General features: G+C 29.6%; 3 protein-coding genes across 3 annotated transcripts; all 3 read right to left on the bottom strand.

The window, feature by feature from the left end:
- Window positions 1–5722: 5722 nt before the first annotated feature.
- Window positions 5723–8116, bottom strand: LOC123300827. Its single transcript, XM_044883474.1, has 7 exons — window positions 7997–8116; window positions 7356–7542; window positions 7005–7248; window positions 6591–6672; window positions 6376–6511; window positions 5877–5957; window positions 5723–5800 (listed from the first exon to the last, which is right to left on the bottom strand). Exons 1-7 carry the CDS (start codon window positions 8089–8091, stop codon window positions 5783–5785), a joined length of 843 nt encoding a protein of 280 aa, XP_044739409.1. The 5' UTR covers window positions 8092–8116; the 3' UTR covers window positions 5723–5782.
- A 421-nt stretch (window positions 8117–8537) lies between these two features.
- On the bottom strand, window positions 8538–13863 carry LOC123300540 (integrin alpha-PS3-like). The gene is made up of 14 exons (XM_044883125.1): window positions 13793–13863; window positions 13506–13631; window positions 13087–13217; window positions 12623–12723; window positions 12315–12453; window positions 11853–12032; window positions 11517–11606; window positions 10986–11323; window positions 10306–10411; window positions 10058–10243; window positions 9220–9521; window positions 8829–9037; window positions 8663–8741; window positions 8538–8543 (listed from the first exon to the last, which is right to left on the bottom strand). The coding sequence occupies exons 1-14, from the start codon at window positions 13861–13863 to the stop codon at window positions 8538–8540; spliced, it is 2064 nt and encodes a 687-aa protein (XP_044739060.1).
- Window positions 13864–15476: 1613 nt separating this feature from the next.
- Window positions 15477–23441, bottom strand: LOC123299790 (integrin alpha-PS3-like). Its single transcript, XM_044882147.1, has 18 exons — window positions 23247–23441; window positions 23035–23165; window positions 22834–22940; window positions 22268–22412; window positions 21957–22142; window positions 21451–21770; window positions 20957–21062; window positions 20714–20899; window positions 19788–20098; window positions 18605–18671; window positions 18321–18459; window positions 17938–18136; window positions 17398–17561; window positions 17159–17333; window positions 16748–17078; window positions 15904–15985; window positions 15706–15838; window positions 15477–15645 (listed from the first exon to the last, which is right to left on the bottom strand). The coding sequence occupies exons 1-18, from the start codon at window positions 23417–23419 to the stop codon at window positions 15562–15564; spliced, it is 3039 nt and encodes a 1012-aa protein (XP_044738082.1). The 5' UTR covers window positions 23420–23441; the 3' UTR covers window positions 15477–15561.
- Window positions 23442–24407: the final 966 nt, after the last annotated feature.

Genomic DNA, 24407 nt, shown 5'->3' with positions numbered 1-24407 from the left:
TTCAATTTTTGAACAAAGAAATATCACAAGGCTAATTCAATCAGAGGAAACACTGCGGATGGAACTTCTAACGCCGAGCGCAATTTTAATTTCCACTATAGATGTTTTGTTTCTTTTTCTTTTATTGAATAATTTTGGAAAAAGATTTGAAATAATTTTCAATAAATTAATGAAAATATTACTTACCGTATATATCTAAAAAATAAAAAAAGATAAAATTCTTTGATTTGTCTTTTGATTGTATAAGTTTGATCTCCAATTCGAGTACTTTGATTTTTATAAAACATGTAACCAAGTAAAAAACCACTAAAAATTGGAAAAACATGAATATTTTTAACTGTAAAAGCTAAATTATCGTACATCTGTGGCCAGTGTATTTACATTATATTAATTTTTTTATCTACGCCCGCAGAAGAAGTACTTTTCTCACTTAGTATGCGTGGGAAAAAAGTTCATTACCGCACTTGTATCGTAATGACTTTTTTACCACACTCCAAATTACTGCCAAAATGCAAAGTAACAATAAGTTACTATATAGCAATTTTTAATTTTCTCAATAAGTTATGACAAATTTTAAATAACAATTATCGTTTATTTTCACATTTTAGAGGCGTAGATCAAGTTTTGTACGATATACGTGCAGTGATAATGCATTATTAACGTACTTCTATGGCTGTCCAACCCGTGCTACGCCCTCGTTGTGCAAATTTCGCATGCGTACGTTAATGATGCTGTTATCCCACTAGTATCGTAAATAACTATTATCGAGGGCAAAAATTTGAGTTGCTTAAATTACTTTACCAAACTTCGATGTTGTTTAAAAACTAAAATTTATGATTTTTCCTGTAATCTGAAAGCTAATGGGGTTTCTTTGCGAAAAATCACTCTCAATTGACATATTTCTACCGTGTAAATCAAAATCAACGCCCAACGAGGTAGTCCTAACAATGAGAACTGCCTCTCAAGTTTCTGCCCTTGATAAAATAAGTTGTCAAGATATATACCGGCCCCTCAACAAAAAGTTTCCCCGTAAAAATTACCTTATTAAAAAGAAAATATCAATACCATACACGGCATTCATGGAAAATGCGGAAATTGTTTGATTGATAAGTAATCTTATATCATGCTTAATAGTAATAAAATCATATGAATATGGTATATTATGTCCAATTAACATCCATAACATTACCAAAAAACGTAATCCATGGATACATGGAATTGAATCTCCGCTAAGTTCAGTACTCATTAAACTTTTAACATTCGAATATAATGAAAAACATAAAAATATTCTTGAATTTTTAGTTGCATTTTTATAATTTCTTTGTTTAAGAAAATCAATAATTGTTCCAAAAGTTGTCATTAAGAGACTGCATACAATTATTATTCTAAAATAGATTGAATACTGTAAATTTATTAAGAAAATGTTTCAAAATAGTTTTTTAAGGCGGTATTCTCATAAACTTCACTATAAAAACAACTGTGTCAATTATGGAAATAACTTTCATGCATGACCCACATTTAACGAGTAATTTACAAGTGCCTGGGAAAACAGGATTATATATCAAGATATCTCTAAGTAGAGGAAAGTGTCCTATAATGATCTCCCTAAGAAAAAATGTAATTTATAGCAAAACTATTCGAGATATGTTTAACGTCGAAATATTTTTGGTTTCTTTACTCAAGTGTTGCAATATTGGCATGCCAGTTTCTTTTGATTTGTTCAAATTTTTAGAAATATTCAATATTCCTCAAAAAGGTCGTTTTTACTGACCTTGTAAGAATAAGTGGGTAAAATGATTCCATTGCATTTACCAAAGAGTTCACATAAAATAATAACTGTTCTTTTACATTGCATCAACGATTAGTATGAAAACAAAAATCACTAGTAAAATCATTTAAATCAACACATTCAAGACCCGCCACATGATGGGGGATCATTTTACCTATTATAATTTTACACACAAAATAGTTATCATTTTAACGTATATAAAGGGGATCATTTTTCCCATAACGACATATTTGAATATCGTCATAAAAACTGACCTTAAAATTTATTATTCGCCTATCAAAATGTGTAAAATATTATTAAAAATCAACAGAAGCCAAGAGTAAAACAATCAACCGGCGAGAACTAACACAAAAGAAGAAATTTTACGTTGAAATTTGTATTACCATAGATCATAAGCAGTAAAATTAAGTCTATTACATCGCATGAAGTCTCTGTTGAACGATATCAATTTGATCACGTAGAAGCCATGTATCGATAAATATACTTGGTAGCTTTAATGATTTACTTAAAACAATGAGGGATCATTTTAGCCTAAGGGATCATTATAGAGCACTTTCCCCTTATAGATCTACGAAGATGAACAAGTGTAATATACACAGATATATATAAAATCTAGTTTTTCCAGGTGTGGTAAAATTTATTGATTTTTAGTAGATTTCCGGTACTATAAATGTGTTGTGCTGTAACCTATACCCATTTTTTGGCATGAACAAGAAAAATCTACATCACTTTTTGATCGGTAGATGAGAATATCGCCTAAATATATTTACTAACGCCATGCATTTGAATAATTTTGTTTCAATCCAATCATAAAATGTTTGTAGTCGCTTCACTTTTTGTACATTTAATTCAACATTATACAATTGTTGAATAATTAATTTATGATCATTGAAATATAATTGTAATCGATTTTGAATTTCATCCGGTTTACAAATTGATGGTAAACATAATCCAAGAGTGATATTATGCTATAAAATAATCAAGATAAATAATCTTTATGGATAATTAGACCAAATATAATTAATTTTTTGAACTAGACCAAATGTAATTAACTTTTTGATTACCTTGGAAAAGTTAAAGAAAGGTATAACCAATGGATAATTCGATTGAACATAAACAGCAAAAAAAATGACATCGAACGGTAAATCGTTATTATTCGATATATTATGATAATTTAAAAGTAAATTATCATCTCTTATTGGCAATGGTAATTGATTATGTATATAATCACATAATTTTTGTTTTCCTAACCAGAAATTATTACCCCATAAAAATCCAACATCCGGTTTACCACTCGAATCTAGTACTAAAAAAAAGTAATCATGCATATAACTTTTGAATTCTTAAACTTATGAAAACATTTTTTTAAATTTTGGAATATAGATCACAACAGAAATCGAAATTGTAAAATTGTTTAAAACAGAACTTCAGTAACAAATTGGGGATAAAATTCTATGAAGAAAATTTTTTCTCGTTTTTTAGGATGAACCAATAACGTGATAGGAAGGGCTTCGTCAACTATAGTTTTTAATTTAGAAAATTTTTCTAGGATTTAAACCTTAAAAACGGTTTAGTACAGGAAAAACTCCACTTCAAGATTTTTATGGAATCCGCTGAAAAATATTAGAGAGTAGTCAAGAAAAAAATGCGGATTTTCGTCGAAGACTCGTTATTGATGAAACTAAAAATTATTTTGTTGTTCCGGTCAAAAATTTATTTTGAAAGCCATTAAATATTATATTTTGGACAATTCTAAGCTTTTTTTGACTTTGGATACTTATATTGCACTCTGGATCATTTTAACTCATTTGGACTCTTGATTTTTTACCGAGCCTCATCATTTTCGATATATAAGCTTTTGAAAAACGCGTTTTTCGCCAAACAAACGTTTAAATTTTTCCAAGTATTTTTATTATCCTGGAATTAAAGCATTTCAGCACATAAAAACTAAGTGGAAACAAATTAAAACTTACATTTTAAAGCCCAGAAATCACGGTTTTCAATACCATCTACAAAATCCTGTAATTGCTTGGAGCATTTTGATGAAATGTTATAATTATTAACTGTGGATAAACCATAAATTATGGATTCTTGACGTAAATCAAGACAAAATATTTTTGAAAATAATAGTAATATGACAAAACAATAGATAATTAATTTGCTCATATTTTTCAAAACTAATTTGTTTTTGTTTTTTTTTATTCAAAAGACATTAGAATATAACTGATTATTTTCAAAGGTTTGAAGTTTATTTTTTTCTTACGATTAATTAACCATTTAAAATTATAATTGTTTTTTTTTTTATTCTCATTTAAGGTCAGGGTTTTTTTTATTATTATTTTATGATTCTGTGGTCTATGAAAAAATTAAAATCATCATTAATAAATTATTTACAATCATTTAAGGTCGTTTTGTTATCTGCGATTATCACTCGAAAACTTTTAAAGTTATCAAAATATCTATCTTTATAAAAGTTTTCAGAAAAATGACAAGAAAACTTGACAGTGAAAGGAAAATGCTTCATTATTTTCACAAAAATAGACCGTGGATCAGAAAGAGTGTTTTGTTAAATGATTTAATATAAATACTTGAAACTTCGTGAGTGGCTTCGTTTTATTTTTGAAACCGGCAAATTCCATGCTGCACTTTATCAGGCCGATACCTTGAATATGACGTTATCATGCTCATTTGAAAACGTAGCATTCTTTCGAAAAAAATTCGTAGAGAGAAGTTTGGAAGACACGCCAAAAGGAAGCCACTCACAAAATTTCGAGTATGTATTAATCATTTTTACAAAACACCCGTTCTGACCAACAGTCTAGAATATTTGCTGAAAGTAAAATTTTTGAAAGAAGTTTTGTTATAATTTTTTATGTATGCTTTTTAAAGAGATGGTCAAATTTTAAAAAAAATATTATTGTGTTTAAATTGACAAATAAATGAAAAAATTCATAAAAAAATAATGAAGTAACTTCTAGAAAACATAAGAAAAGAAAAGAAAAAGCAAGATAAAATGCAGTAAAATAAGTATGAAAACCATTAAATAAAAAATTATGATATTGAAAATTATTATATAATTAAAGATTCTTTGTAAAACTTAGTGGAAAATTATTATTAAAATAAAACGAAGCAAAACATTATTAGTAATAATTTCCATGATCGAAATCGATTAATGCATGGACAAATGAAATTATGCAAATCCTTGACTCTATACGTTTACCTACGCAAAACAAAATGCCTAACAGAAAACAAAAATATATGTATGCAGGTATAATTAATTCAAAAAATATAATTAGTGCTTATTTTTTTTGTGTTAAAAGTTTATTAATTATAAATTAATGTTTTATAATAAATTAATGATAATAATTACTACTCTCATAAATAAAATGCATTTGAGTTAATTTCATATACAGAGAGGCCCCCTGAAGTATGGATTCAACTGAGGATACAGATGTTTGTTTATTAAAAAATGATCTCCAATCACAGGACTAAAAATATTAGACTTGTAAAACGTCAGGAAGATAAATAAAATATTAAAAAATAAGAGCAAAAATTAAATGTATATGGAGAAACAAATTTTAACTATATTATTTAGAAAGAAAATCTACTTCGAAAAGTTAAAGTTTTGATACCCTTAAAGTAGTCCGACCGTCATGTGATTAGTCAACTAGTCAGCTAGGCAATTTGTATGACGTAAATGTAATAAAATACTCTAAAAATATCCTAAAATTAGCCAATTTGTATGACGTAAAGGTAATAAAATGCTCTAAAAATATCGTTGTGTTAAGTACCTTCAAAAGGCTTAAGACAGCCAGATCCTTGTTGGTCTACTCGTAAGGTACAGCAAATGAAAATTTTCTAATTTTAAATTCAATTTTTATTAAAATAAAATATACAATTACCAAAAGTATAAAATTAAAAAATTTAAACGTAGCTTCGTTCCATTTTTATTAGGACAACAGTCTTATAATTAATTAATTAATTTCATTTTTATTAATCAATATCTAATTCCTGTAAAACAATTAATTAATGAATTAATTATATAATAAATGCATTCAATTATATAGTTTGAAAGTATTATAGTTACCTCAATCTCTAATTCTTTTGAATCTTCTTTGATTAATTTTGCTTGCAATAATTCTTGATGAGATCGATGGAAAAATCCATACTGGAAATATATAAATTTGTTGTCAATCAGAATAGTGATTTTTAAAATATTAAATTCTGTTTTATTTAAAGATTATAATAATGAATTTTTACTTTGTTTTGAGTCTTTGCGTCTGAGACTTTGAAGAGGCCTTTTCTAAGATTATTAAAAGTAAGTTTGGTAAAAGAGACAATTGAGGGTTTATAAACAGTAGCCCCAGTTTTTCGCTAATGGAAAGCAATTTTTTAATTTTTTTGTTTTTCAACGATTTTTTTTCCAACGTATATGTTAAGGATATAGGTACGTGCGCCAGGGCAACGTTGGATAAAAAGCTTGATTTTTTTTGTATGTAGTACTTTTTGTATTGTAGTTGGACTAGGTCTAAATCAATCAAGAAAATTTTAGGGAGGGTTGTCATAACTACAATGTTCAATAATACCTTCATTAAAGCAGCAGTAATTGCACCCAGAACTAATAACCCAACGATAACAGCCAAAATAATCCACCAAATATAGTTTTGACTTTGAATATGATCAATAAAAGTCGTTCCCAGGTTAAAAACAACTATGCCACCGCTAAAAGAAAAACCCGATTAGACTTCGAAAAACTTGAAAAAATAATCGAATGAAAACAACATTGGTATCAAATACTAACCGTTCAGAATGTACTTTTACCAAAGGTCTGACAACTGTTAAAATATCCATTTCCAAAATTTGCTTGCCACCTAAAATTATACCTAAAAAAATGCGTCCACAATAATTTTTCATTCATCGCAAAAAAACAATGTAAAATTTAATACTGTCAATTGACCTAATAATTCTTTAAAAGACAGTTAATGCGATTCGGAAAAAATTAAAGACTACTAGCATCCTATCAGTGGATCATTGGTTCAACGAAAAATAATAACATGTTTTCCAGTTGTTCGATTTTCAGGTTGCGATTTCACGATATTAAAACGACTATACAATAATGTAATGTATGTTGCCTAAAAAATTGGTACTTAAAGAGCCATTAGGACACAAATTGACAGAATATTATGTAAATTTCATTTGTATGCTTTTACTATACCAATATTTTGAGCTTTTGACTGTAGGGAAAATTTAATATCTGCTATTTGTTCATACTTTTCCATTAAACCAAATTCGCATACAATGCTTGTACATATAATTCCTTCACTTCCAGAACAATTGAAAAATAATGTTTCATTCAATGGAAACATATAATTTCGTTTTACAATATCATTAGTTATTTTTGCTGCATTATAATCAATATTAGTTCGTGTACAATTGATTTCTTGATTTTGTAAAGTAGCCTAAAATATTTATATGATTAATTAATATAATATTTTACTCAATAAACGCTAGACTGTTTATTTAACATGCAGTTCGAAACTCATATTTTTTCATATTTACTACAAACCTTAAATTCTCGAAGCTCAAATAATTCTATATTATCGTAGAAAAGTGGAATACGGAATGTTACTACTGATTGCTGTATAGGACTTGGACCAAAATTTTGCACGATGTATGTGTAATTAATTGGATCTAAGTTTCTAATTACTTCACCCATTTCATCTTTAAATACTACTACATCCCGTGAAGATTTTCTGCAGGCAAAATAAACAACAATTTCGTTTTTTTTTTGGCCTTCTAATATCTACAAATGCATCAAAACATAATTGAATATTATTTATGCAAGAATTTCAAAAGCCTAACTGCAGATTGTAAAGTATGAGACAGCCGGATAGAGCAGTGTGTGATTAAGTTAAACAATATTTCTTTTCGCCCATTACGTTTTTCCTAATTCAGTCTAAATTGAGTTAAATTTAAACTTGAAAAAGCAGATCCTCAAGGCATGAAGCTTGAAGCCTTACAGCCGAGTAGAGACCACCTGCGCCTTTTTGCAACGATTCCAAAATCACACTCTACTCTGCCCCCACCGTCTACTAATAAATTCGAATATGTTTTTGCAAGCTACGAAAACAATCAGGTATTTTGTGTTTATGTAATATTCAATCATTTTTTACTGCACTGTAGTTTTTCTTTTATAGCAAAAAATACCCATCAATTTCAAAGTCGGATTCGATTAATATCGGTAATTTCACAGAAATTTTATTATCCTGTAAATTTGACTCAGCTCCAGTACTATTTATCATTACAGAAAATTCCAAAAAATTATAATCGATTGGAATTTTATTTGTTTCAATTTCTAATGAAATATTTTTCTGTAAAAAAAACCAAGCAATTAGTTTAATTTTATGAATACTATTGTATTTTAACTTGGGGCTTAGTTAACTTAACTATACGACCCGATTTTGGACGAAACTGTCCTTTTCTTCGATATTCCTTCACGATGTTGCCAACTAAAGCTTCAGTAAGCAAAATTGTGAAATCAGTAAACGATCTATGGCCAAAATAGCGTTGGCAATTTTTTTTTCACTATTATTTCAGGAGGCCCCTGCTTATTAATATTTCTGATGAGTAATCGGTTAGAAATGCCCATTAGATTAAATTCAAGAATCCTTCCAGATTTTGATATATGCTATGTATAAGCGATTTGTCAAATTCGGTTTACAATATTTCTAGTATACTTACTTCATCTTTAATACTGTTAAAAATACAATTAGTGGAATTATCTAATTCCGTAGGTAATATTGTATCACTGCATTCTTCAGGTTTAAATACAAATTTTAAATCTTTTAAATTCGATACAATTTGTATTTTTACTACATATGCTGGTTCACCAGAATTTTTTATAGAAATATTTAATATCAAATTATCTCGAGAACCAATTGTAAAACTTGGACTAAAAACAAACGTGCAATTATTATTAATCAAAAAAAAGTGTGACCCGCAGAAAACCACATCTTTTTCTGCATCATCCACTCCTTACTTTGTAAAATAAGCTATCAGTGCTAATTCTGGATAACATATATCGGTTTTACAGCCATTTGAGAATGGAATTGAAAGTGATACATTGTGTTTGGAATTTGGATGTAATATGGGGCATGTTGAACAAAATATGGCATTATTCATTTTGTTTTCATATATGCTTAATTGCATCGAGACTTTGACTGGTATTGAAAAATCTCGTATCCTGTTCTGAAACCAAATAAAAATAAAAAGATTACAAACTGTAGTCTGTAAAATCCGTCATTCATGATGACTAACTTTTGCACGGAAAATTTTTACAGGATCGATTGACGGTGGGTAACTCGGTAGGATAGTTTAAACTAATTTTTAAAAAAGTTGTTAAATTGAAAAATTTTTAATTATATACTTACATTAAGATATACTTTATGCGGAAAACATTTTTCAATCATTATTTCAATATTCTGAATTGTTTTTAAATCTCGCACCACTATATTTGGCTCAAACGAAGGTCCATCTGTTCTAATGTCTACGGAAACGTTAATATTTCTGGGAACAAATTTCCCATTATATTCAACACAAACTTTAATATTAAATTGCTTTGTGTTTAAATTCAGTTTCGGGACAGAGGATATAATTGTTCCGGTTAGATATGCAACAGGATGTGATCTAAATAATACAACATCACCAGAGATATACGCTCCAACTGCTAAATCTGAATTAAAAGAAATATAAATTAAAATATTAAAACTACTTGATAGATCTCTCTAAAAGAAAAATTGCATATGAATTTATAAGTTTTCAAGCCTGGTCTTTCAAATAATTAATTAATTTAGAGTCGGCGTTGCGAAAGGGTAAACATTTCAACTTGATTACTGCAAGGGCGAACAACAGATTAAACTGCGCAAGAAATCTAGTGCATATTTTCTTTGATAATGATTCAGTTTATTATAGATTCAAAGAGTTAGATTAGGCCGTCCCTAACGGCTACATAAGCGCTACTATATGAGAGGATCTAGGGATCCAAATAACTAGGAATTGTTTCTAAGTAATCAATTTCCAATGACCAACATCAAAATTAGACTGAATTAGATCGTATCAAGTGGGATGATTATTTTTTATCGAAAATTACTTCCAAGGGAGTGCTGCGACAATTTATAGGGAAACACTTGACCTTCCTGTAAATTCGCAACATAAAATTTTGAAGACGGGAAGAAGATTTCGAAAATAATATCTATTTTATATATTTACCATTATAATAATTATTATCGATATCTACTCCTCTAGAAACACTAAACCCGAATCCAAATAAATTCTCATTTAAATCTTTCGCACGAAAATATTGACTTGCTTTTGGATTTAAACCATTTTTCCCTCCTAAATATATATAAATAGCACCTCGTCCATAATTTTCATATGGGGCACCAACAACGATATCTAAAAATTTAATAAAATATCAAACTTGAATCCAGCAAAGCTAGATGATTAATTATTTTTACCATTAAAACCATCTTGGTCTAAATCACCAAGAGATGATACACTTGTCCCAAATTGTGACGAACATATGTCATTAAAATTTAAGAAGTAATGTTTTTCAAATTCCCACTGTAAAAAAATTTTACGAATATGAATTTTTTACTAGATAAAAACAGAATTTTATAATTGCACTTCAAATATCAGAAAATATACTAAATTCGCAATTCGGTTAAAAGTGATAAAAATGATTCCAAACTTATTATGCGGGGATTTTTGGGGTCGCTGAACACGGATATCAAGTTAGAATTGGTCTCCGCGGTACCTAGTGCCCAGAGCAAACGGCATCCTCTTCGTCTCCTGGAGTTTTTGGGATATTCGTTATATACTCGGTCCAAACTTTTTGCTGGGGTTTTTTTTGGAGTCGCTGAACACGAATATTCCGACAGAATTTATTCCTTGGTACCTGGTGCAAAGGATATCTCGGGTAATCTGGGTACCTCGGGCACCAGGTACCTAGTGCCCTACTCCAGAAACCGAATTGTGAATTTAAAAAAGGGTTTGCACATTCCCACCCACTACTCCATGAACCATTTTGAGCTGTTTAAGAACGGCAGGAGTGCTTTGGCGTCAATAGACTATCTTGTATACAAAGTCTTGGCATAGATTAAGTCTAAACCTTCTTCTAGTACTTAAATACACTTACATTGCCCTTATTAATAAAAACATAAACACGTCCTTCATCTCCAGAATCAACATCATCCCTGTCGTATGAATATCTTGGTGCACCAATTATAACATCATCCAAATGATCACCATTTACATCAATAACACATAAACTAGCACCAAAATATTCACCAACTTGTTCACCAATAAATTGTTTATAAATTCGTACGGGTTTTTCATGAATTTGTTTATTTTTATCATTTGATTTTTCAAATTTGAAAATAAATACACCTCCTTTATCCTCATACTTGGGTGCACTGGCTACGTATGATATTTCATTCATTTCATTTTCAAAATTGCCACTACTCACTGCATATCCTTTAAAACAGAAACAATAAACTCGAATAATTCATTTCCAAACCTTAAATTTTGTCATGGGATTAAGCCCAGCTTTACATTTTTATCCGTAATATGGCAAATTCGACATCAGGCAACTATACCGTATTGGAGTGCAGGCTTTTAGCTGGTAAACTTTTTATTAAAATATATTTTATTATTTTCTGTTTCTTACCAAAGTATACTCCTTCGGGTAAGTTAACTTTTGATATTGTTGTCTGGCCAAATAGTTTTTCCTCAATTGAACGCCGTCTTCGATTATAATCTGTAATAGTCCACAATACATATTAATAATGGTTTTATTCATTACTATACTTTTGTAGTTTCGGGTGCGGCTTCATTTTGACGAAAAAACCACAAGTTTTTGTTTAGCAATTTTTCCAAATTAAAATTTGGTAAAATTCATGAAAATGCTGTGTTTTCATAAATTTGAACCTAACTCATCATACTGAGGCCATATAAGTTTCAAAAGTATTGGCACTAAATAAAAACTATCTAAATTAATACAAACCATTTGTGGAAATTGTTTTGTTCCAGTCTTTATATTGTATGACTCCTCCAATCCAATTATTTAATCCCGGACTACCAAATATAACTTCTGATGCCTTTGTTAAATGGGTTGAAAATCCAAATTCACCATATTGATAGATATACAAGGAAGTACCATCGCTCTTCTCCGTTTTCTGTCGATCTGATTAAAAAACTCAGTTAATAATACACGAAATTCGAGGAGTTGGCAATTGCTCGTGGGACCGGATTTGTGAATGTTACAGATCGATCAGAGTACTTTTTCCATTGTAGACAATAATTCCAGCAAATTGTCCATTGAGTACACACTTTTCGCAAGAAGAGGATGATCAATAATCAAGAAGGGGGTAGGGTACGCGGAAACATATTTAGTATTTGTGTAATTTGGGAACACTAACCAGAAATTGTTTGGTTTCACTTGTTTATTTAATTGAATTTAACTTACTTGTATCTATTAATGGAGTCATATCTGTAACTGACTGCTTATCGTTAACAGTATTCGATGACCAATAGCAGATGCCATTATTTAATAAAGTTTGAGAGTCATATTGGGGTATGATACTTGACCATCGTGGTGCACAAGCCTATAAATTAAAATTATGAGTAAATTGTAAGAATAATATAACAAATGACTAAATATCTTCAAGAAACAGTCATAAATTTGATGATAATTTATTGTTTGTCTGTTTTTCTGTACATAATTTTATATATGAGTTCATTTTTAAGGAGTTCAAACTAATACTACTTTTTTACCACAAATCTTCCATCTCTAGTATCTTCCCCATCAATTGAAGCGCCCAACGATCCATGTTCAGGATATGCATCATATTTAAATCCTGATGTTTCAATTATATCTGTAAAAATAAAAAACTCGTGAGCAGTCATTTAAGCCATTCGGCCTCTTTCTACTTCTCTCACTGCGGTCAAGAATTCACTTATTGAGTTTCCTATGTCTTAAAGCTCTATGGAATTATTTCTATGCTAAAGATACAACTTATATGCCAATTTTTAATCCTCTGGTACAATTGGGGTGAGCTGTATAAAGTTTCAAGGCCATGAAAGCGTCTAGAAAAGTGGTTCCCCCACCCAATGAATAAGAGAATCTTTACTATCTTCGTTGGCATTTGATACAGTACATAAGTCTATATTTTCTGGGCAGAATTTTAGTAGTATTAAAATTTTACAAATTTTTTAAGTAAAAAAATTTTTTTTTTCACCTTTTTCATTCAGCAGGAATTCGTTACAATTTGGATTTCCATTCAATAACTGATCACATTGATAAATACTTCCTGGATTTGTAACAGTTGTTTTAAATTTTGAATTGGCTTTTGGTGCACCAATAATAACACTAAAAAAAAATTTAAAAATTAAACTTTTTGAAATTTTGGAAAAATTATTAATGGTGCGAATTATAGAAATGATACTGTCTAACCCATAGTTTATGTATTCCTTGCAATAAAATCGCGCATTATTTGATCCCTAGATTGAATTTATCGTGCCTTCTTTAACTATGACCAGAATTTGGCCGTTTTTATCCTAAATACACAATAAAAATCAATGTTCTCTCCTAGCCCAGGACCACTTGCTTATAGTACAATGGATCTTATAGAGTATCAGTCTCAATTTAATAACATACCTTGAACCATTCTTATTTGAATTTGATCTCAAATGCACTGTATATCCAAAATATGATTGATTTTGATTTCCAGGTATTTTAATAAAAAATTTTGTCGATAAATTTAATCCATTTAAAAACTCTACACTTAACAATAATAGAAATAGTGAAATACACAAATTGTATGAATAATAATGTATTATTTTTATCATTTTTAAAATATGAATAATCGCGCTAGAATTACTATGCGTTGAGTAACTTTATCTGTAATATTGTATTATTTATTTCATTTCAAAAAAACAACTTACAACTGTAGAAGAGGATGCATTAAACTTGTAAGAAGCAAAGCTCTATCACTAAGGTCATATTCCTCCTTCATAATCTTTTTCTTATTATACCCTGTATATATGAAATATATTATATCAAGATATACTAAGTTTAGTCTCAAGTCTGTAACGTATAAAAATATTGATTGATTCAAGTTACAAAGTTTTCATAAAACCGCCTTATTAGTTCTAAGCTCAATTTGAAGAGACTTCACAAATACTCAAAGCCTTAAAACAAAAAAAAAATGATTTATCTCTTGGAAACCAGAATTAACGAATTATAGCTCGTTTAAACTAAAGGATGCTACTGGAGATGTTCAAAGGAAACAGATATATAAAAACTCATAAATCCCGTTTTACGGCATCATGAAACGGATTTATAACATTCTCCGTTGACTTTCGACACAGTAAATGAGTCTATATTTTCATGGAAAATATAACTAAAAATGATTCATTTTCTTTGGTTTTTAGGTATTCTTATCAATATAATTTCATTAAATCAGAACTAGAAATATGGTTTACTAAATACATTGAACTGGAATTACAAAATTAAAAAGTATTAACACATTTTTATTAAGAATTAATGTTTGTGTATGTGTACAGGATGCCCCAAAACTAAATGCATATGAAGAGCTAAATGATATACAGAATGAAATTCTAAAAATGAAGTTAATTTTCAGTCCGGCGTACTTATCATTAAAGAGTTACAGCTTTGTTAATTATCGTTTAGAATTTTGACAGATTCTCGAATAATATTAGTTAAATTGATGTTTGCAAAAATAACTCTAGATATAAAATGTTTATCTATCCCGTTCTAAAACACAAAATTTGATTCCTTGTCGAAAACTTTCAATCTTCATGTGTGAATCTCACTCTGCTCTTCTAATGAGACAGTTTGATTTGGTACTTCCTGTATTTGAATGTACTATCTGGGTTTTTTTTAACCAAATTTATTTATAGAATTTCTGAAATTTGACGGAAATGTGCGTTAGTAATGAATTTTTAATTAAAGAAATTATAATGGGTAAGGCTCTACTAAAAGTAATTTGCTATTTGACAAAATTATTGAACCTGAAGACCAATAACTTTCTGGTTAAATAGATAAATGTATTCGTCTTGAAACATTGCTAGAAACATATTTCTACACTTCCAATTATAGACATTCCATGGCCCGATTGACAAAGATTCAGTCCAGAAAACATCCCAGTATGCAAATCAAAGGTATCAGTAGTCGAATGTATTTCATCAATCGAATTTTATAATTGGGAAACTTCTAAATAAACTGGTGAAATAAATTAGATTGTCAAAATGAATGTCTTTGATAATCACGTAACTGAAAATCTGATGTGGGAAATGATCAAAAAGTAACTTATAAATGAAAACTTTTTTACCCAAAAAAAAAAAGATGTTTTCTTTTAGCTAGCTAATTCCACTTTTATTTAATTCCTTATTTCAATAACTTATTAATAATAACTTACTGTAATTATTAGTAAACCAAAATTTGTATACCTTTAACACTCTCAAACCCCATCCATAAGTGTCCCACACTTTCACAGCAAAATGGGGATACAAAAATAAAAAATTTTTTTTCGTAAATTGATACAAAAATGTTTATTTAATAAATAAAATATTTCAAAAACTATTTTACAATGTGAAATACAATTGAGTATTCAAAAAATTTAAGCTAATTTAGATCGAAGAATTTTACAACTAGGAGATCCATCAACGGTATTTGTTACCGCAAAGGTATATTATTCATCATACATTTCTTCAGAAACTTTTCCCTTTTGTAATAAGTTCAGTTGTTCTTTCGTATTTCGCTTAAAAAATCCATACTGAAATACAAAATTATGAGAATTTAAAAAAAAAATGTTTCCCCTAAATTAGATACATACCTTCCATAAACCCCAAACCATTAATCCTAATATAACTATTCCTAAAATTATTGCCAAAATAATGAATAGTATTGGGCATTGTTCATCTGGGGAAGTACGATTTATTGTTAATCCTAAACTCGTCCTACTCCCACTGTAATATCATAAAATATTAAAGAATATTCGACCAACTACAAAATTTTTTGTAAAAATTATCACCTGGATTTGTTAAGCTGTATAATTGGCTCGGAGAAAGCAAGAAATTCAACTTGTAGTGTATCTTTGTCGCCAAGTACTATATCTATAAATGAAAAATACTAACAATGTTACTTATTGAAATATTCTGAACACAATATGTTTCTTTCAAAACTTGTGAAAGAATCTAAGAGAAGGCCAGCTGTACAAATGGCCAGACCGATAAATATAAGGAACGGCAAAATTAGGAGCACCGAGTGATTTCACGGAGATCTCAGTATTTTCTTTTGAAGAGAAAATTCTTAGTAAAATTGCTGAGTAACGTGGCAAAAAAGTTGTTTGCATGTGTGGCGCAAATGTTTCTATTTGTTAATAAACAATACATTTTTAATTCAATGAAACAATCAATGTTCACTTAAGTTCACTTAAAAAATTAATAATTAGGCAACTTGTATGACATAAATGTTAAGTGTTTGTACATGTTTAACGTATACGACATTCAAGTTGCCTAATTATTAATTTTGTAAGTCAACTTTAACATTAGCCGTTCCATTGAATTAACAATTTATTGTTATTTAACAAATAGAAACATTTGTGCCAATAACTAATGCGTTACTCATGACATTTGACACCTAAGAAACATATTCAATACAGTTTTAGAAAATATGCGAGCAGTTTCTTTCATTTTCCTTTATTTATAACATCTTTAACTGTACTACCTCTAGAAAATGATTAAAAAATTAAGCATTTTATTCCATGCTCGCAAAAAAATAGTTTTCGAAGTTATTTGCAACGTTTTTTTCCCTGAGCCGAAAATCGTCTAAACATTTGGTGCACCAATTATAACATTTTTGTTAATATTGCCTACCTATATTATCGATCTGGGGTTCAGTAGTTATCTTGACTGTTCCTTTAGTTTCCATGTCTTCCAATAACGGTAATCTACACGTAACAGTGAGACACGTAATGCGACCTTCCGATAAATTTGAACAGTTAAAGAAAACTGTGCGATTGATATTCTGAAAATTACTGTTATTTTCACTAGAATTATATTTCTGCAGACGTAAATTCATATCATCCATATCTAAATTAGATGTATCTCGAGTCATAATACTATGATTTTCCACATTCATTTCTTTGGGGGAATCATCAATAGGATTCGTGTAAAATCCTGTACCACTTGCAGAACAAACAGCGTCCTAAAAAATTTACACATCGAAAATTCGACAAAAAGTTATTTAATAAAGGACACAATAGTTTCGGATGTAAATTTACCAACCTTAGGTTTCAAAACTCTGAATATAGTTACATTATCATACAGTACTGGAATATAAATTTCCAGAAGAACTTCGTCAATTGGACTCGGACCTAAGTTTTGTACAATAAACTCTTGAATAGTTGTATAATTTTTATTTTTATTTTGATCAAATCGTAATAACTCGGTTGAAGAATTCCTATTAAATTTAAGAAGGGAATAACATAATTTAAAAAACAAAATAAAACATTTATGCTACTTACCCAAGTAATCGAAGTTCAGATTCTGTTACTAATTCTAAGGGCAATACAACATTATTATCGATAAAATTTTGTTCCTCTCCGGCGCTAGTTACAGTTAAATTTATTTTATAAGGTAATAAATTATTTGTAATCTTAAATGTATTTAATTCCATATCCAATTTTTTCTAAAATCAGAAAATTCGTGTGTAAATGAGAACATAATGCTATACTTAAAAGTTCAGTGGTTTCGAAAGTCAATTAAATTTGCATGGTTAAACTAGAAAGTGACAGAGGAACGCTCTATTTGTAATCATTTTTGCTTATAAAATAACTGACTAATGCTGGATTCATTTTTTCAAAACATTTTGACTGAATCATGAGTACGGAATCGATGCCAATTTAAAACCATGTATTCCTTTTTCAAGTTAACTTTAAGGTCTTTAAATTTCGGAAGGGACACTCTGTTTAACTCTCACGAAAAAGTCATTTCTACCGAAAAAAGTCTTTAATACCCTGCGTGTATATCAATTTTATTAAGAAAAAAAAAGAAATTTTACTTACAGTATCCTTCGACAAAAAAGTATAAAATTCACAATTAATTTGGTGTTTTTCTATCTCCATACAATTTTCTGGCAACTGAACAAATCCTAATAAATTTGGCATATTAATAAAAAGTCTTGTTATAAAAGCTGGGTCTCCACTGTTTGTCAAAGTTATGTTTAGGAATACACTTTTCTTAGAACCGACTGTAATTGTATCACTGAAATCATAAAAGCAATCTTTAAAATAAAAATAGATCAATTTCGGCAGAAAACACAATGAAAACTTTTCAGTAAAAAAGAGAGTAAATGCGGCAATTTTCAACGGACGATGTCAGTTTCTTATGCCTTATAAACCCATCTCCTATCAGAACACTATCTGTTAGGGATAATTATCGCACAAACCTAATAACTGCATTCATTTTTAAATCTGGTTTACATTTGCTATCCTCACTGCAACCGGTAACATAAGGAACTTGAACCTTAACCATAGTACTTGTTGATGGGTTTAAAACTGGACAAAAAGGACAAAACTTCGACTTATCTACAAACAAAATATTTCAATTGTATTTTATTTCTGAAAAATCATTTAGATCGAGTGGAAATTGAGATGTAACTTGGTGAAGTGACGTGATGCAGGTTTATCCATGCTTAAGCTGCATCTCAATTTCCACTTGACCTTATCTTACCTTCACTTTCGAGTACTTTATATGTCAGTTCTAAATCAATGGGATTTGAAAAATCTTGTACTGTTGCCTAAAACAAAATATTTTGTCAATTGATGAGCAAAAAAAAAACACTCTAGGCTAATATTTTATTGAGGAAAACCATCATGCTACGATTTTTTTTGCAGGACCTTGAACTATTTAATCGCTTCACCATCAAATTGAATTATTTTCCGATAACGAGAAAATTCGCAAAATATGAAAATTTGCGTTTGCGATATTAACAAAGGGGATAACTAAAATTGCCTGTGTTATTTAAAAAAATCGAATTTTTGAACTTGATGACGTCATCAAAATTCAAAATATTTAATTTTGCTCTATAACATCGAAATTTTATCCAATTTTGATAAACAAAGTATGAACTGTACTAAATTTGGGCCATACTTTTCAAATTTGTGGTCAAAATTAACCTAGCACTAATAGGTTTCAAGAATGTGGAGGTCTGATTTCGGAATTAAGCACATAAGTGATAACTAGCGAAAAACTGACATCACAGCTGAAAAGAATGACCCAAAATTAGTGGGTTTCAAAAAAAATTCCAATAAGATCGGATCAAAATTGCCTATGTTATTAAAAAAATCGAATTTTTGAACTTGATGACGTCATCAAAATTCAAAATATTAAGTTTTGCTCTATTACATCGAAATTTTATCCAATTTTGATAAACCAAGTATGTAATTCTACTAAATTTGGGCCATACTTTTCAAATTTGTGGTCAAAATTAACCTAGCACTAATAGGTTTCAAGAATGTGGAGGTCTGATTTCGGAATTAAGCACATAAGTGATAACTAGCGAAAAACTGACATCACAGCTGAAAAGAATGACCCAAAATTAGTGGGTTTCAAAAAAAATTCTAATTAGATCGGATCAAAATTGCCTGTGTTATTAAAAAAATCGAATTTTTGAACTTGATGACGTCATCAAAATTCAAAATATTTAGTTTTGTTCTATTACATAGAAATTTTTTCCAATTTTGACAAACCAAGTATGTAATTCTACTAAATTTGGGCCATACTTTTCAAATTTGTGGTCAAAATTAACCTAGCACTAATAGGTTTCAAGAGTGTGGAGGTCTGGTTTCGGAATTAAGCAAACTTATTTTTTCAGATTGCAATACGCTACCTGGCGAAAATAATCAACACTTACAGTAATCGAAACCGCTGTCTCCAAACAATTTTCGATACCTTGGATGAGTGAAATTGGTTTAGTCATCATGGCGTTATGAGCTTCATCAATGATAGCCCTTTTATATAAAGAATCTACGTTGAATATGAGTTGTATTGTTGTATTTAAAGGTACTTCTTTACCCCAAAATTTCATACAAATTTTTGTTGTAAATTTTGTGGTATCTAAACTAATTTCTCTTTTATTCGGTCGAATTTCTCCTTTCAATTCGATTACTGGATGTGATCGAAATAGTACAACATGGCCAGATTTATATGATCCCACAGCCAAATCTACAAGCAAATTTTTAATTATTAACTTTCTTGTCAACGACCATACTATGTTAAAAACACTGGTTCTCGTCCGATCACCAAATAATTAACTTTCTTGAATTTTTATAGGCAATTTTAAATACATTTATGTAAAACATGAATGATGTCTTACTGATAAATCTATAAATAAACAAAAAATATAGCTGTCTAATGGTTGGTATGTTAATAGTTGCTGATCAGATAGGAAATTTTGTTTCCTGTACACTTAGCTAGAAAACAAAAAGTTTTCGAGATGTCCTTGATTAATGTAAGGGATTAAATTAAAAAATTTATCATCCTAACTTAATGTCATCTATGGCTGGACCATAACTAGCATTTCCTCCGAAAGCTAACGATTTTCGATGTTTTAAGCAAAAATTGTTAGTTTTTTTATGAGGATCAACTTTCTAATTTGAAGTGTTATTCTTTCTCTTACCCTTATTCTAGGTATCTAAATTGGCTATTAAAATAAAATATTTCGGTGAATAGATTAAAATGGCCCAGCTTGTATATTAAAATTTAGTGGTTCTCTTCATAACTGTTTAGAAGTCGTGAACAGGTACGAAGTTTATAGCGCAGTTTTTAAGTTTACCTTACCATTATAAAAATTTCCATCGATATCAACACCTTTTGAAAGGCTAATACCAAATCCAAATAAATTAAGATTAATATCTCTAGCCCGAATATGTTGGCTGTACTTTACATTTAATCCATTAGCACTGCCTAAATATATATAAATAGCTCCTCGGCCCCCATCTTCGTACGGTGCTCCAACTGCCACATCTATTGAAATTCAAAAAATAAAAAATGCTCAAAGAAAATTTCCTAGAAAAATATTACCATTATATCCATCCTTGTCTAAATCACCTAAAGATGTTATACTAGTTCCAAATTGAGATAGAGTTTCTTGTTTAGATTTTAACTTGTCCTGGCGTTGGAATTTGAGCTAATAACAAAATAAATTATTTAGTCATTAGCGTAGTTTAGCATTTTAACACGACAGAAGTCAAAAACTTTTGTATAGGTAAGTTATTTTTTGATTGGTTTATAACTCTGCCTTCTTAAGCATTGTCTCGATCACAAGTATCGATTTGTCGAAACTATGAAAAATGAAATTGTATTTTCCATACGAATCTGTCGAACTTCAATTCAAGCGTCATTATTGATTCTTTTCCATCTATGATCGTCAAGAATTGGCATAGTTAGAAATTTTTCCCAGAGTAGAGTCAGTAGCCTTCCTCGCTTCCGAAGGTCGCTGATCATCTTCCAGAAAAAAATCTCTATCTAGATTAGACGGCCTTCAAAATTGACTTCAAATATAAAATATAACTTACATTATTTTTATTGATATACACGTAAACGGCACCTTCGTCGCCTGACTCAATATTAGCTGAGCTTATAGAATATCTAGGTGCGCCAATTAACACATCATCCAGTCCATCATTATTCACATCGACAAGACAAATACTAGCTCCAAAATATTCTCCCAAATGTTCACCCATAAAAAAATGTTTCATGCTTTCCACTTCAATAAGTTCTGATCCTATTAAAACTAGTACCTTGACCAGGCCTTTATATTCATGAGCTCTTGGGGCGCTAGCAAAATAAAACAATCCGCCATTTTTTGTAATTTTACCAGAACTCACCGCATATCCTAATAAATGGATTTTTTGACAATATAAGATGAAAAGTAAGAATACAATTTTTCGATATCTGGAGTAACTTTCAAAATATCGAAAATTTAAACTTTTCTTTAATTATTTAGCTTTCGCTATTTCGAAAAACAAGGCAGATATCGAAAAATTGTATTCTTATTTTTCATCTACATTCATGAAAATACCTAAATAAGAATAATATGGAGGATTTCCATAATATGTTATAACTTGATTTCCTGCGTAACGAGTTTTATATAAAACAACACCGCCAGTCCAATAATTTAAACCAGGAGCACCCATAAAAATTTGACCATCTGCTTTTGGCATATGTAATGACATTCCAAGTTCCGCGACAAAATTCCTGTCTTCATCTACATACAGGAGTAAGCAAATTATTGAACAAAAAATTTCTTACATTCAAATCTTCTTAATCCGATATATGACCTATCGGATTATCAAAATTGGATTAATTGAATCAAAATTACTAAATTCTTACCTTTACGACTTAAGAATGGTATTATCTTATTGGCAGGGCTATTTATGTTGCGTGTATTTGGTTCGTAATAACACATACCAACTGCCAATGGATGTTTGTCGGTTTGTTGAATATGATGGCGATTAATCCATCGCGGTGCACATGCCTGCGAAATAAAAATTCTAGAGTCTGTTAATCGCCATAGTGCGACCAAGAAAAAAAATGAGGCCAAAATGCGAAAAAAAAATCTCTAGATAGGGCTACTTCATCATCAAGTTTGCTACATCAGGGACACCCTAACAAATTAAAACCGTTCACAGTAATGTTCTGTACCCTAAAACCCTCGAAAACGATGCATAACTCAATTATAATAAGTAATACATGATATTTTACACCAAGGAGTGGTCGATAAGGGGTGAAGGGAGTGATTTTCTGCAAATTTGACATAAAATTTGTAATCATCGACGTATCTACGAAATAAAATAGTGTCGCATAATTTTGAAACAGCCTGTAGACCATCACTTTTTCTTTCATCACTAGATTGCTAAAAGTAATAACTTTTTATCAAAATTTTAAAAATCACTTACAGCTAATTTTCCATCACGGGTAGTTTCGCCATCTAAAGTTGCTCCTAGCCAAGAATTTGTCTTACCATGTGTATAACTTATTCCATTGTATATACCTTTGGTATCACCTTAAAATGATGAAATAAATGCTTCCTATTTATAGGTATTCAAGAGTTTGTTACATCTAATAAAATTAATTCTTAAAATATTTAAGGCACCTACCTTCAGGATCAAGTAACAAAGGTTTACAAACAGGATCATTTTCGATATCGCATTGATAAACAGCACCGGGCTCATTAATATATTTGAGATGAAGAAATGTAGAATTCGCTTTTGGCGCGCCAATCACAACACTAAACAATAAATTATAATATTTGAAAATTTTCATTTAACTGATATTTAACAAAAATTGTTCTTTCTAAAAGTATTTCTACCTCGAAGGTAAACTATCGACACCGCTTCTTAAATGAACCGAATATCCAAAATATGAATTAGATGATGATTTAATTGGTTCATTAAATATTATACTCAAATTTGGCGACAGATTAAATGAAATGATCTGAGTGATTGTTGTAAAAAATATAATTTTTACAAAATATATAGCCATTGTTGTAGACAACAGGGACTGATTTCTTATAATTTTTGACTGACGCATCTTCGCATTATAACTTTGAACTTTATATTATTAATTGTACAAAGTAAGCAAAAGGTAGTTAAACGAAGTTATATTGGCTGTGTCAAAAAATTTATTTAATTTTAATTGCTTCTTGCATACAGAACTTTTCTTTTTGAGGGTTTTGATCCACTTTCCAGGCTTATAAATTATTGTGCCTTTTTGAACTCCATAATATCTATCATAGCCTTTTTTTCTTTCTACACAAATCATGTAGTTTTACAAAGTTCTAAAAATTCAGAACTTGATGTTACTTCATAACGTTGGAGGGAGACAACTTTATCTCGTTTTAGGCAACACTGAAATTCGTTTCTGTCTCCTACGTTGAAACCAGAAAATTTCCCCCTAATTTGTTACTTTCATTATTACGGTATGTAAGTATTTAAAATACATTATTTTCGAATAATAATGTGCAAATGCAATCTTGTTTATTTATTTTTTTTATCAATGATTCATATTTTATTTATTTTGAAAATACTTTAAATTTTCAACGAATTAGATTTTATTTATCTACTTAGTTATTTTATTATATTAGTACAGTTCTGAAGTTAAAACATTGAAATGTTGTTTTTAGAAAAACCCATAAATTTTCACAAATATGACATAAACCCACTTTTAAATTTGTAAGTGAGTATCGTGTTTGATATTAAACCAACAGTTTTGAAAAGCATATTCCTATATAGGTAGGGTGGCTAAATTTATATCGGGTACTGGAACCAGCTTAACTTCAAAACACCATAAATTATCTAAATCTAAATTTTTTGTAAATTGAATAATCTAGTAGTAAGATATTTTGAAAAAGCTTAAGGAGACAAGAGGGCTTCTAAGAAAAAACAAACGCATGTGTATGAAGCGATCTCTGAGCTCGAAAAAAGAAAATGGAGAAGAAGTTGTCAACAAAATTAACTAGCGACGCGGACAT

This window comes from Chrysoperla carnea, chromosome 5 (genome assembly GCF_905475395.1).
Source record: "Chrysoperla carnea chromosome 5, inChrCarn1.1, whole genome shotgun sequence".
In the NCBI taxonomy this organism is placed as follows: domain Eukaryota; kingdom Metazoa; phylum Arthropoda; class Insecta; order Neuroptera; family Chrysopidae; genus Chrysoperla; species Chrysoperla carnea.
The sequence above is the reverse complement of the archived record's forward strand: the minus strand, read 5'-3'. Positions and strand labels throughout refer to the sequence as shown.